At 42.4% G+C, this 15,100-nt stretch overlaps 1 protein-coding gene across 2 annotated transcripts in view; it reads left to right on the top strand.

Annotated features, from left to right (window-relative positions):
• The first annotated feature begins 4,868 nt into the window (after window positions 1-4,868).
• UBE2E3 (ubiquitin conjugating enzyme E2 E3) overlaps window positions 4,869-15,100 on the top strand; it is a 55,605-nt gene continuing 45,373 nt past the window's right edge. The window contains exons 1-3 of one of the 2 annotated variants that reach the window (XM_031505399.2): window positions 4,869-5,059; window positions 6,311-6,513; window positions 8,676-8,726. In XM_031505399.2, coding sequence (XP_031361259.1) covers window positions 6,320-6,513; window positions 8,676-8,726 — 245 coding nt within the window. In that variant the 5' untranslated portion in view covers window positions 4,869-5,059; window positions 6,311-6,319. Of the gene's footprint in view, window positions 5,060-5,438; window positions 5,491-6,310; window positions 6,514-8,675; window positions 8,727-15,100 lie in introns of those variants that run through there. The other variant, XM_031505400.2, reaches the window with a different exon arrangement.

Raw genomic sequence — 15,100 nt, forward strand, 5'->3', positions numbered from 1 at the left:
ACTAAGACATATACTTATTATGTGTAGACTTACACATAATTCAATCTGAGATAGTTTAGGAGTGGAATGTCTCTATTTGTAACAGGGAAATGTAATTTTCACTAGGCCTTCAACATTATTCACTATTACAGCTTTCATAGCAGATTATCAGACACCAAGAATGACAACACAATTTTACTACACCTGTGAGCAGAAAAGGGGCAGATTTCATACCGAAAGTTGCCCAGAAATGCTGGTCTGCCAGAGTTGTATCTGTAGAGCTGTGCTCTCCCTAGCTTATGATTTACACACTATACTGCTGAATATATACCACAAAATAATGTTATGGAATTTATGATGTTACTTATAGACCTATTGATCTCACACTTTGGTACAGGTAGAGTCTGTATTTACATTTTACTCTACTGTAGTAAATATTCAAGACACTGCACTAAAAATTACATGCATTAACACAACTATAACTACACATATCTACACATCAAGGAGAAATTTACAATTAAAATTTGTAAAAGAGGAAAAAATCCTCTTGCTTACAGATGAAATAATGCTTAGCTATTGAGGGAAATATCCTTACGAAAGTCAAATTACTTTTGTCCAGTAGCCAAGAACAACTCCACCCAAATTTTCTCTAATTTTCTTGTTTTTCCTAAAGCTTTCCAAGTAAAATGAAAACTACAGCAATTAAATGCTGGTAAATTCAAGCTGCTTTCAACAAAAAGTAAAGGATGGATTTTTTTAAAGCACTGATATTCATTTGACATGCACTGCACTGAATTCATATGAATGACTACAGGAACTACAAAGGGGCCACTGTGTTTCTAACTTGCATCAATAATCCACATACAAGGAAAGAATTTACAAAACAGAACACAAGAACTCCATGGGAACACCCTAATACAAACATATCCACGTTACTCTGTGCTCTGAAACCATGCATTTATCTGTTATGTTTTTAAGTACCTAATGCTAGTCTGCCCATTAAAAACCAGTAGCCAACTGACCATTTAGCCTTCCAGTGTGTAATATACAACTGTCAAATACAGCATATGCTGAACAGTAGGACTTATGGTTTACTTCTTAGGATTATGATGAAGATTAATTAATATATGTGGTGCTTTAGTGCATGCTAAGTATTTTTCTATGGATTTAGATACATTCTATGGATTTAGCAGTATTCAATGTAATAAAAAAATCCCAGCTAAACAGCTAACTCCTGTGTTAAAAGAAGTTGGCAAAATTCTCTTCCTGATTTATTCAATCATGCAAGGATTCAGAGAAGGAAAGATATCCTGAAAAGTCCTGTAAGAATCCCAACTTCCAGGCCTCATGACAGGCTGCATTAGAGCAGTCTCAGGATTATTGCTGAGCTACAGCAGCCTCCAGAAAGTCATCCTTCAAACAAGAACAATTGAAGCACAGCAGTGTTCTGGCTCTTGCCTTCATCTCTTCCGCCCAGCCCTCTTCCAATCCTTCCTCCACCATATTCCCATGCCAAACTTTGTATGGTGGCAACACAAAACTAACAGATGGGCTGAATACCAGCTGACAAAGGGACCAGGATGTGGCTTTCTAATGGCTGGTTCCTGTCCACTGCCACATTGACTTTATTTCTCAAAAACTTACCTCCACTGTTTTTGTAAATTCTTGAGAACACAAATGAAGTAGGGACGTTGTTCTTTAGGGGCTTATTTTTCCTTCATAAACCCCAAAGAATCCACAGCATCACAATGTAAGAATAATCAGAGTTATGGTGAAGGCACAACAGGATGAGCTGCAGCTACTGCAGGCTTCCTGTACTCCTTTCTGTAAGTCACTACATGCCTTCTTGGCCCAAGATTTTTGCATTGTCTGCTTTCCTAGAACTCTCTGTTAAAACTGTCAATTGTCTTGGGACAAGACACACTGAATATTTGAAAAAGAGCTACCTTACAAAGAGCACTAGTTTCTACTGTGACATTACCTACAAACAAAAACACAATCTAAATCTTACCCCATCCACTTAAAAAAAAAATAAATTGTTCATTTCCTGGTTCTCCAGCCTGTCCACATCTATCTGTAGCACTGCAGTAGGGTGCTGTAGTAGGGGTCCAGCAGGGGCTTTAACACAACCTGGAATGGGAATACACTTAGGACAGAGAGATGCATTTCTAGATGATGAATTTACTGTCAGGAAACTATGACTTTTTAATAAAAAAGATGAAGTACACAACTGTAAACTGTTGAACTGAGTTGAACTGCTCTTAATCATGAAAAATGTATGCTGGCTTTATTTTACCACCTGTACGCCCTTAAAATTATTTGGGTCAGGAGATCCAAATGCTTTTCACCTAGTTTTGGTCCCATTGTTTGCTATCTAAGAACTTCATGTCAGATGGAGGAGACCCAGCTGTGAACTCCTAAATCTAGAAAAATATATTCAGAAGTCTGTGCAGTCCAAGGCAACTGTTCAACCTCTGTGTGCTAACAGAAACTTCATATCTGTGCTCTGACAGAACAGGGAGGAAGACAGACCCAAAAAGATACTGGGCTTTTGAAAAAACCAGCTACCAATCTACCACCTTTGCAAACAGGGCTTCTAAAAAAATAACCCAAAGAAAACAAAAGTAACAAAACACAAACAAGAAAGGCAACTGGGAAAAAAATGTAGGCCTCAGCCTGAGTGCCCAGGAGTTCCTTGGGAAGGCTCTGCAATGCCAGCTGCACTTCCACAATTTGAGCACACAATAAACTGACAGAGAAAACACATTCATGACTCTGTACATCAGTTAAAATTACACTGAAGGCAAATTATGAGGGATATGAAAAATCACAGAGGTGTAGATTTGTAACAATAACTACTAAAATTGGCATTTTTCCCTCTCCTTCAAACTGCACCTTTCAGTGCAGTCCTCTTTATGTGGATGATAACACAGAAAGAAAACATTTTCTTTCTGTGAATAACAAATGAGCCCAAGGAAAATACAACCTCATAAGAACAAAGTGTCATCCTTTGACACCTGACGTCAAATTAATGAATATTCAATCAAATAAATATCTGTTATGTCCACACATTGCTGTAGTAAATTCATTTTAAAATAGTAAAAAATGCTGGGAAAAAAAATAAAATCTAGAATAATTTTTCTATTAGTCTCCATTAAACGGGCTTTCTTAATTTTCACTTTGTATCCTGAAAGCCACAAAAGCCACACATGTAGCTGATGTGGTGTGCAACTCTTGGCCAATCTACTTACTTTCATTCTGTAGATGTACACTTTTCTACTACTTTTTTTTGGGATGACTGCAAATTTTCACCTGAAATAATTTTAAAGACTTAATCCTGACTTTCAAAGTTCCAGCAAGCTTCATCTTGAGCATCATCAACAGAATGGGAAGAGGGGAGGGGCAAAGGCTCTCAGTGCTGACTGATAGATTTTTGATACTGCCTTGCTTTCCTTTTACTAATTATGCCCAGATTGCTCATCATGCCAGATACTGTTTATGCTAGGAATTTTATACAGCATACCTCAGGGGCAAATTGCCTGTAGTGGTGAGCTGGGAATTCTCTATAGCCTACTTTAAGAAACAAACCTCCAGTATTCCCCTACATCGTATTATTCAACTTTCCTGCCAAATCTTCAGCATGAGCTAACTTCAGCTAACGCCAGTGAAGGGTACTCCTTGACGCACCAATTCTTCATTCCCTCTAGAGCATGGTACATGCTCTTTGAGCCCTTGATCTTGCACAAGCTAAGAAAACACAGCAGTTTTAAGTCATTAGGCTGTTGATGATGAAAGCTATCTAGGCAAAAGCCCTTGTGCTGGACAGCAACTGTTAGCCTTGAGATTTCATGTACATTTCACAAATATTTATAGTAATTGTTAATTTCTTCTCTGCAGAAGCCAGTAATCCACCAGCTCAACCTCATCTACTTTTCCCAGATAGATAAGATCTTTCTAAAGAAACTGGAATTTAACGCCAGCGTGATCAGGCTCTAAAACTGGAGTATTTACATTCCCTAAATTGGTGGATTGCTATGGACAGATAGTGTGAGAAGCTGTTCAGCGCACACCGGCACCGTGCATTTGGGACGGGCCAGAAAATAAGCTGCATCTCCGTACCATAGCACCTTTCTGTGACACCACAATTGTTGTCAATTATCCCCTTTCCTCTTTAAAACATTTGTGATTTGGCGCGCTGGTTGCTCGCAGAGCAGCCCTGGTTGTGATGGTGAATACTTCTATTCAGAGTGGGGAGGCTGCAGGGTGGCCGGTGTTTTTCCAGCTCCAAGAGCCGAAGGCAGGCGTTGGGGGTGTTGGGGTCGAGGGTCCCATTCCCGCGTGTCCCTGGCCTGACGCGGGGCGCGCGGCACGAGCCGAGGCGTGCGAGGTGCGAGGCCGAGGGCCGTGGACACCGCACGACCCCCGGGCATCGCCGTTCTGCCGGGCACCGGCCCGGCGAGTCCCGCGGCGGGCCGGAGGCTGGAGCCCCCGGGACCGGGTCAGCTGAGGGCTGCGGGAGGCGCCCGGCCGGGCGGAGCGGCCATCGAGGGGCGATCCCCCCCCCGCTCCCGGGCCGCCGCTTTGTCCTTGCCCGGCCCGGAGCACGCGCGCCCCCGGCCGCGGCGGGAGCGCGCCTGCGCGCACCCCGGCGGCCGGCAGACGGGAGCGAGCGCCCCCTCTCCCCTCCCCCGCTCGCCGGGAGCTCCGCCGGCGGCCGCGGGCGGGCGGGGGAGCCCGGGCGGGGCGGGGAGAGCCCGGGGGGCGGCCGGGCCCCCTCCCCGCCTCCGCTCCGCCGCGCGCGCCCGCCGCCCCCCGCCCCGGCCTCCCGGCCCGCCGCGGGAGCCCGCGCCGCAGAGCGGGGCCCGCCAGCGCCACCCGCCGGCCGCGGGGCCGCACCGCGCCTCCCCCCGTCCCCCCCTGCTCCGGCTCTCAATGTTCCACACTGCCCGGCCACAGAGCCGCCGCCGCCGCCGTAGAGCCCCCCGGCCGCCTCCGTCCCCTCCTCGGGCGCCGCGGGCCCGGCCCGGCCCCCCGCCATCCCGCCCCTCCGACCCAGCATCGGGACAGGACGCCGGCGAAGGTAAGGGAGCGGCGGGCGAGGCGGCCGCCGCGGCGGCTGGGCGAGCGCGGTGGGGGGAGGCGGGGAGGAGGCGGGGGGGCTGGTAGAGGAGCTTTGTTCTTGTTTTCGGCGCTCGCTGCCTGGCGGCGGCCGGGGACGCGGGGCCGGCCCGAGTTCACGCCTCACTTGGTGCACACGCACGGTGCGGAGCGGGGCCGGGCGAGCCGCCGCCGCCCGCCGAGCCGAGGCGAGCCGAGGCGGGCTGGCGCTCCCCACAAAGCGCGGCCGGGCGGCCGCCCGGATCCAGCCCTGCCGCAGCTCCCGCCGCTCCTCCTCGGGCCCCCCCGGCCGCCGGGGCAGCCCCCTCCTTCTCCCCCCCGCCCCCCCGCCTTCCCGATCGGCGGAAAAATGTCGGTCTGCCTGGCGGAGCTGCGGGGAGAGCCGTGCAGAAGGTGCAGTTTGAATTATGCTTCTTCCCCCTCCGGCAGCTCTGTGGTGGCCAAATGCAGTTCTCGCTGCTGGCCATGTAAATAACCGGGGCTGCTGCTACCCCAGTGGCTTTAAATGCGTCGCGGGGCTTTTCCCCTTACCAAAAAAAGCCCTACCACCGATAAAAAACCAGACCTCGTTCCCCCGCGTGCCAGCCCTTTAAATGCTCAGAGCAAGTGTACATTTCCATCTGAAATCAACCCAAGTGTAACTGGCAGTGTATTTTCTCGGAGAGAGGGGAAGAGTGGGGGATCTGGACCCAATAAAATGCTCTGTCCCAGTGTAAATATTTACGGGTTATTAGTGACTTTTTAAAAAACATTTTCAGTGAGGTCTGTTATTTACAGTGTGTCATAAGTTATTAATGCTCATTGCCTAAGTACTCTGCTAAATCTGTCTCATGCCTTAAACAAAGTCGACAATTGGCATATTGTTTAAAGTATGAAAAAAAATGTGAGTGGGTTTAAAAATTGGAAATATCTGTATTTTCAGAAGTGTAAATATTGCTTTGTAGCTGTCAAACTCCAGCCCTTGTGTATGAGACAAAGAAGTATATTTTGATTAATTTCTCACTGAAACTGACTTGTCACCTATTCAAAGTTTTCTGGGACTTGGGGAATACCAAGAGAGAGTCCTGCCTGTTGTATGAACTCTGCCTCTTTTCTTCCCAAAAAAAGTTCTGCATGATGTCCAATGGTAGGCAGAGGTCAGCGGAACTTGGGGAATGACAAGAGAGAGTCCTTCCTTGTGTATTAATTCTGTCTCTTTTCTTTCCCCAAAAAGTTCCCCACGATGTCCAGTGATAGGCAGAGGTCAGACGATGAAAGTCCAAGTACCAGCAGTGGTAGTTCAGATGCCGATCAGAGGGATCCGCCTGCACCTGAACCTGAAGAGCAAGAAGAACGAAAGCCCTCTGCCACTCAGCAGAAGAAGAACACCAAACTATCCAGCAAAACTACTGCTAAACTATCTACTAGTGCAAAAAGGTAAAGGAGGGCGTGAAACGTCCTGCAGTATTTTTGCACATAGTTGGAGTCACAGTACTTGCACTGCGCTTGTCAGGGCAGAGGCATTCTTCTTGTAAAGCTGTGTGGAAGGGAATGTACTATCAGCTTTGGTAGTTGACAGGAGCCTGCTAAGCAGTGTTTTAATTAATCTAAGTCTTGTTGGGGTAGCAGTTAAACAGAATAGTGCTATGTCTTTTGAAGAGTTGGTGCAGAACTTGGTGACTTACAGGGTGACTGGGAGGGGGGCACCTAGGTACATTTTGTATTTTCAAAAATGTGTGAGAGATCTTTGGTGCTTTTTTCTGAGTTAGGTTTCCATGCCTGATTGGTATAGGGTGGAGTCCTCCTGGAATATTTTATTATGGTTGGTAGACTGATGACAGGCAATGCTGTCTAATTAAAGAAGTCATAAAACCCCAGTGGCTTCTCTGGGCCTTATGAGAGCTTTTCATGATGATGCACAGGAGAGCCTTACACACCTTGAAGGAATGGGTTCATTCTGCCATTCTCCTGGGAGAAACTTAGGTGAGTTTTCTCCCTTAGGAGCTGTGGATTTAAACCTGTGACATTCTACAGGTAGCCTCTGCCTTTAAATATAAGAATCTTCAGAAACCTCGTTTAGTTATATTGGTTGCACTTTCATTTGCATATAAGTTTATTGGCAGCTGGGCTCTCAGGAATTACTCTGGTAATTTTCTCAAAGATCAGCTGTGTGAAATACTCAAACTTTAAATTCTTTAATTCCGGCTGTCTTTGGAGATGAAACATAACTTTCCAGTCCTTTCCTTGGAGTTGCTTTTCTTTGAAAACATTTACAAGTATCCAGTAGCAAGAAAAGTTGAAAAATAGCTGTAGTTAGCTTCAAATTTTGCTTATTCAGCGTAACTATTGTAGTTCTGACTTTTATGAGCACTTTAGTAATTTTGTATTGGACTTAAACTTAGTAAATTCTTTTTGAAATATGTTAAAATTGTTGCAGAGAATGGCTGCATGCCTTTGATGACTTTTGAGCTTGTTAAAGAAACCCTTTGAAATAGGACTGGCTAAAGAGAAAAAAGTTTTGCAACTACTGTGCAGCACTTGTAATTTGTTGTTACTTGTCTTTTATTTGACAAGCCTAAGATACAGGGTTTTGACATTGAATTTTCCCATATTGTCTTTATTTCATTTAATTGTTGCAAGTGTAATTCCATGCATCTCACATAATTCAGTAGGCTTACTGAACTTATTTAATGTTAATGCAAGTGATGTTAATGCAAGGACATCCAGAGCAGTTTCTGTTAGCTCACCTTTTAAGGCCTGCTATTTGCATGAAATTCACAGTATTGCTCTTATGAGAAGTCTTAATTTTTTAAGAGGAGTTAACCATGTGTATTTTGAAATTGCACCTCTTACGTACTTAAATAAACTTAAATTGACAGGAAGTTTTCTGTACTCATTTTTCAAATCTTAACTCCTTGTGAATGTTTGTAATAGAGTAAAGTTATGCACAGATTATTTCAAGTTATTGTATCATTTTTTATCACATAAATACAGCTACTGTATAAGGTTGCAGGAGGCAAGGCAGCAGAAGGTATGGAGAGAAGCAAAGTTGATCCAGAGAGATTATTCCATAACAGAGACAGCCTGGCAGATCTGCAAAAACACTTTTTAAACACACCGCAAAGTAATAGGTAAAATATTGTGAAAAGACTGTGTCTGCTGCCAGCACGGTTCACTCGAGCCTCAGTCACAGGTCCTGTAGCTCTGGTTTAAAGTCATTGTCACATCTGCCTGTGCAGGCGCTCCCCCCCCACCCCCGCCTCATTTGCATATTAGCTTGAAAAGAAAATCTCCCTGGTAAAAAGTGCTCGGATGTGAAAAAGAGTTACTTTTCTGAATAGTTGTGGGAAATTTCTACCCAGCTCAGCTGTAAGTGTTCTGTTTACATACAGCATGGAGCAGGAAAAAAGCTGCAAAGTTTCTCAGCTGTGGGATTTGGGTTATGCCTCTGAGAACAAAGAGGAAGCAGCCATGTTAGCATTACTGAAGGCAAAGCCAATCTTGCATTTAACTGCATGGTGGTAGAGGGCAGTGTAATTCCCTGATTTATTCTATAGACTATCTCAAATGCTTTGTGTCTGTTCTCATTTCACCAACAGAATCCAGAAGGAGCTAGCTGAAATAACCCTTGATCCTCCTCCTAACTGCAGGTATGTAATGGCTTCTTAAATTGTGGTCGGTGGTAGGAAATTAACGTACTCAGGTTAACAAAAGGCAAACTTAGCGTTTACTACGGGTGACTGTTAGACAGAAATTGCATACTGTGAATTGAATAAGCATACAAAATGTTTGAAACTGAAGTTTGGTATTTTGTCTGCATGTTGGAGGTGTAGTCATTAGTGATTGATGTACACAGTGAAATCTGTTCAGTTTGTTGTTCATAGCTGGTCACTGCCTTTGTGAAACATTAATTATATGAATGTCAAAATATGCTGAATCTTTCAACTTAATGTCTGCATGTAGTTTGAACTGGCTTTTTGAGTGCTGAGTTTCTGGAGTGATCTTTTCATTCTGAAGTAAAGAACTGTATGTGATTTTTATATGCTTTCTCTTAGTATGTTGTTTAACTGATAAACTGAATTATTGCCTCTAAATTCATGTGTCTGTTGGACAAAGTTGTAATCTCTTGATAAAGAATATTCTTAAGGAAGTTCTCAGCTTGGTAGGCACTTCTGTTTGGTTTTAGAAAAATGAAATTTTAAGCACAGGAGACTGAGTGATTTAGTTTTAAAGTGATGGTTTGGAATTGAAGCACTTGATCTGTAGGAAAGTTAGATAGTAGCACAGTTTGATTTCTTTAAATCTTTTGGCATGTTTTACTTTTGTTTAAAGGGTGCATAACAATTCTTATTAGCTGTGAGCATCCGGTGTTCAGATTTGCAGTAAAGCTAGCTTTAAATAATGTTGCTTTCATTTGAGGCATCTCCATAGGATTTCTGTCTGGAAGGTATCTTAATAACTCATGTAACAGTGAGCCATGTACATATTTTTAAAAATTTGCTGGAGATGCTTTCTGATTGTGTGTTGGAATTGTTTGGCTTTTGAGTGGGTTGATGGGGTGTTTTGTGAATTTGATAAAATATGAGCTGTTCCTCTGTCTCACTAATCTATGAGTGCAGGGGCTAAACCAGAGCAGAGTTTTATTGAATTTGTGGTGAAGGCATCTTGTCCTGAGGACTGTGCTGTAGATTGCCTGTGGCAGTCTGATGTATTTGCATGTAGGGTCAGTGGCTCTGTTTGTTTAGGGTTTGGTGTTTGTATTTTTTGTGGTTTGGTTTTGTTTTGTTTTGGTTTGAGTTTTTTGTTGGTTTTTTTTATTCGTTTGGTTTTTTGTTTTGTTTTGTTGTTTTTTTTTTTGTGGGAAGATGGGTTTGGTTTGGTTTTAAATAACTGCTTTAGATAACTTTAAATATTGGGCTCTAGTTCTGTGTTGGTCCTGCACTTTATATTTGGACCATCAAAGGGGCATGGCAGAAAAGAAAGTATTTAAATGAAATAGAACCCTGATGGTTTGCTTACAGTTGCCAAAAAGATAATTGTAGCAGTTTCGGGTACAGCAAGTTACAGCTTTTAGAAAGAGAAGCTTTCACAGTCTGCAGCACTGTCTGATACTTGGCTCCCTGGCAAAGCTTATTCCTCTCATATTAGCACAAGAGTATTGCAGAGCATTTTGCTTGTGAGCCGGTACAGCCAGATGCACAGGGATGATGTTGAGAATGATGAAAACCCCGCAGTGTGTCTAAAATTATTCAAGTTTCTTTCCTACAGGGAATAGAAAAAAAAGGGTTTTTTTGCCAGTGAGAAAGTCAATGCTTCTGTTCCCATAGGTATTTTTAAGAAGAATTTAGTGGATTTACTCAGTAACAACTTTATAATAAGTGCTTTTTTACCTTTTGCAAAATAAAACCAGAAAAATCTACAACAAGCTTCTGTAACAGGAAATCTGGGTTTTCATGATAAACAGTTTGAGCAGAGTTTCAGTGCCCAAAGTATTTACTGTTTCATTGAAACTGACTTGTTAGAAGGAGCCGTTCTGGTATCAAGAAGTAAATGCAGCTGTGTGTTATGTGCAGAAACAGTTGACACTTTTACTTTCTTACAAGGTGTAGTAGCACAGATTAGGGTACAGACAAACAAAAGGCTGATGAGACCTCTGCACTGCTCATCATGTAACAAGCAGCAGAGTGCTACTTACTGCATTTCTTGTGAAAGAAAAAGAATTTATAAAAAAAAACCCTAAACATTTAAAAGTGTGCAAGTGCTTTAAAAATAAAAACCTGGTGTCTAAGTTCTCCCAAAAGCAGTTTTTCATGCACAGTTGTTTCTTTTCGTGTTCTAGAGCACTATCTTATCGTTTGCAGTCTGCATATTGCAAGCTTCACAAGAATACAACTGGATGCTGATAGTCCTGCTTACTCACTTACATAAGTAATGAAAAATTAGCAATTTTAAAAATGCAGTAATGGCACATATGAAATGTTAAATGTTACTTTAACAGGATACAATACAAATACTAAAGTACAAATATGTTAAGCTCTCTCATACCATGCTAAACACTGATATCTGCGGCCCCTTCTCACCTGCCAATGCAACTGCCCAGAGTCACCTCATAGGAGTGACTCGAGGTTGATTTATCTACTTTAAAATGACACCGACTGGCTGCACTGTGATTCTCATGCAAAAGAGGTGTAGATTTCACCAGCAGTTGTTTTTCCTGCAGTCACATCTATTGCTGTAACATCTGCTTTATAAAATGCCAGAGCCCCAAGAAAGCGTGTTCCTGGGTATGCTGAGCAGGGCTGGGCTGCACACTGACTTCTATTTTAGGCACTGGGATAGCAGAATGACAGGCACAGTAAAACTGACTAAACAGTAGTTTTTCGCTTGCCTGTCTCAACAGAAAGGATTGATTTCTGATTCTGTTAATTGGACAATGAACTGTTGAAAAAATCATGTTGTCATGTATCATGCTGTCATGTTTGTGAGCAGTGAATATGAGCTGCATCTCGGGGGTACCAACTATAAAACTTAATATCTTCATGCTGATAGCTTTCTCCTTGACATGCAGTAGTACTAAATTCCTGTGATTTTGGTGTGATTTTCAAGAAAGATAAAGCATCAAAAGCAATAAAATTAAGTTCAGTCCTAAACCACTACAAATCTTGGAGAAAAACTAAGTGTTGCTTTCCACTCATGTTTTCTCCCGTTCAACAGAAAAGCCTGAAACAAATCAATTACTGTCCAACATAGACCATAACACTAGGACACATAGGTAAACTGAGGACAGGTATCTGATTCCATTTTTTCTTCCTTTTTCAATCTTAACTCAAAGCTGTGCTACTTGATGCAGTGTACTGTATTTAATTTCTTTTGTGCTTTTAATAGCATAAAGCAAAGCTAAAAAGATCTTGGCCCTATTACTCCTAGGCAGCTCAGTTTCAAGCCATGGCCAAGCACTTATACATACTTCAAGGTGTGGAAGTGTGCCAAGCCCCACTGTTACAGACTCGCAGGTAAATGCTGCAAAGATTTCGCACGTAGTGCATGGTAAATCTGGGCTGCAGAGATGCTCTTAAATAAGTTTGACATATCTGGAATAACTATTTTCAGCTCATAGCATAAAACTGTTTAGATCTGAAGTCACTGCTCTGTAGTTGAGGTTTTGTCTGAGGCTGCTGTTGAGACCTGCCCAGCTTGGAGGCTGCAGCTCAGGTGGAGCAGGGCACTGCGTCTCCAGCTCTCATTGTATTTCCTGGATTTTAGGGCTGGCACAAGTGGGGCTGTTCCCAGGGGTACTGTGATTTATAGCAGCTTCCTTTAGCTGTTCCTGGCTGCCCTGCTGATCTGCAATAGCAAAAATGTGTATTCCCAGTTTTCTTTGCTCATTCTTCCTCCTTTCCATTCCTAAATTAAATATTGTTCTTCTTTGTGGAAATGTTTTTGAAGTTCTATTTAATAACACTCATGTCAGCTTAGTTTATAGTTTACAGCCCATATTACAACAAATCCACTTTAGTGTAAACTTTGCAGGAAATGAATGCAAACACCAAATTCAGTGTATCCACTTGGAGCTTAATTCATGTGGTTTAAAAAGTGGTGAGTTGAAATAGTGCATCTTTCCCAGGCAAGCAGGCGAATGTCTTTTATATCCTGTGCTGTAAATTGGCTTTAATATCTTCTCTTTACTAATCAGATATTTGAAAGCAAGTGGATAAAAAAAAGACGTAAAGTGGAAAGGCCAGGCAAAACACATGCCTTGGAGCACTGGTCAGAGAAACAACTTGCTTTCTTTGTAGCTGCTGGGAAATGGGACTTACTGCTAAGGGAGAGCTGCTTGGATCACCCCGAAGGCTCCCTGCTCTGTCTCATCCTCTAGCCAGTGAGTGCCTGACCTTATAGGACTATTGGAAAGATTTTCCTTAATAGGGATTACAATATTGATTCCTATTTATTTTCAGGCCTTGTATGCTAATACATACTAATGTGATTTGAGCAGTATTACAAAAAGTGGCAGTTGATGATTTTGCTGTTTGTAGCCTCTCCTAGACTTGCAAATAGGTTGATATTTTATGAGTAATTAATTTTGAAATTATGTATTTTAAAATAACTCCAAAGTATGTGGACTAAGAACAAATGGAAGGAAGATGTGTAAGGAGTTTGTTTTAATACAGGATTTTTCTGCTTCCTAAGAGCTGCATTTGTCCGTTTCATTACTGCCACATCTTGGGCTAATTCCATCCTGCAGTGTTGCCAAGGCCGAGATCTGGAGTTTGACACAAAGAAGAATGCTTGCAAAACCCTGGCAGGCGAGCGCTATTACTGCTTTGGTTATGGACCCATGCATCCAGATGTTTGTGACTGTTGGACTGTGCTTGTTATTCCATCAGTGTGGGAGCACTGCAGTATGTGTTTAAAGCAATGTTGTGAAGCTATTCCTCAGACCAGCAATTTAAGCTCTTTCAGTTGAGCTGCCTGAAACAATGAGGAGCAATGAAAAATTGTGCTGGTGGTGCAGGCTCATCCACGTGCAGAGGTAGCGCTGGATTTGAGCTAATGCAGCTTCATGTTGTGAGGAAGGTGCTGCAGCTAAGCTTGTAGAAGCATTCCTTTTGTTAACATGCTCTGTCTGCAGTAAGGCTGTAAGCAAATGTTTACTCTGCAAACAGTTGTGCCTGTTGAAGATGTTACTGCACAGCTGTGGTTTGCTCCGGTTCTGCCACGGACATGACTACTCCAGTCAGAAAGTGAAGCAGATTCATGTGATTACTCTGTAATGCTCCGCAGGGAGGGGAAAAAAAAAAAGGAAAAAAACCATCCAAGTTTGCTTAAATGGTTTAAATAGGTGATTCAAATGAACTCTGCTGGGTTTTTCCTCTCTCCTCTCACAGAAGGCATTGTTCACACAAAGCTTTTTGCCACACACACCAGGATATGAATAAGCCAATCCATTCTTTTGTCTTTCAGATGTAGTAAGTTTCCATCTCCCGTGTGTCAAAGCCAGGCATTCTGTTGCCTTTATGAAATCAGGAGGAGAAAGAATATATGCAGTCAAATAGCAGGCCTTTATACAGTAGCAAAAGTGTGTGCCCATCTTCACATGTACATTTTTTTCTTCCACTCAAGCTGTTGACTTTTCAGATTGGTCTGAGTCCCCCAGTTTTGTGTTTATTCTGTTAATTTCTTGTTGGGCAAATGTTTTCATAGTATTAAATACTGAATCCCAGTGAGAAAAAAAAAATTGTCAATTTTTCTGTCTTACACCTCTGCAGTGAAAGCCCAGTTGTGAGCACTAAATTGTTCTCTATAGAAAGAGCAGTTGATCAAGATGTGTAAGAGATATTTATGTTTAAGAATGTCCCCAAATGCTTGTGCTGAAGCTGAATGAGCAAAATCCTAAAAAATCACCCAAACTCTACTTGATAATGTATCTTGTGACACATTATGCTTTTTATTGTCTCTCCCTGCCCAGCACTTTGTCACCACTAAGTGCAATAAATACATTCTACATTAAAAGAAAGCTGAAGTTTACAGAGTGGTTTCGAAAATACAACCCACAAGATTATTTCTAATACTTCCTTCCCTATGCAGAAGTTTACAGTTAGAAAAAATACTATGAAGAGGGTTCATGGCTCCTCTACAAACATGCTTGAAGTAACTCTCAAATGAATATTGAAGTTTTACTTGTTAGTATTGCCCATATCTAATTTATCTAGAATTATTTCTCCTAAGCATTTTCTTCCCTTCTCCTTTCTTCCTTTTTTCTAACCAGAAGGCTATAGTCCAGGTCAGAGTAGGAAAGAGTGGTGTAATTTAGCCCAGCAATCAGAAGTCTGGTAGTAGACTTCTGTCCAGTTGTAGAAGCAACCTTTATGTTACAGAGTGGCTTTTGCCTTATTTGCTGGTGAGTGAAAATGCTTAAGAAAGAGGGATAATGCAAATTTAGAAAGGCATTCCAGTGAAATATTTAAATGTTAAGTAGAGCCAGACTGCACTGTTATTCATATACTTTCATTTAAAAAATGCA

This window comes from Lonchura striata, chromosome 8, assembly GCF_046129695.1.
Source record: "Lonchura striata isolate bLonStr1 chromosome 8, bLonStr1.mat, whole genome shotgun sequence".
In the NCBI taxonomy this organism is placed as follows: Eukaryota; Metazoa; Chordata; class Aves; order Passeriformes; family Estrildidae; genus Lonchura; species Lonchura striata.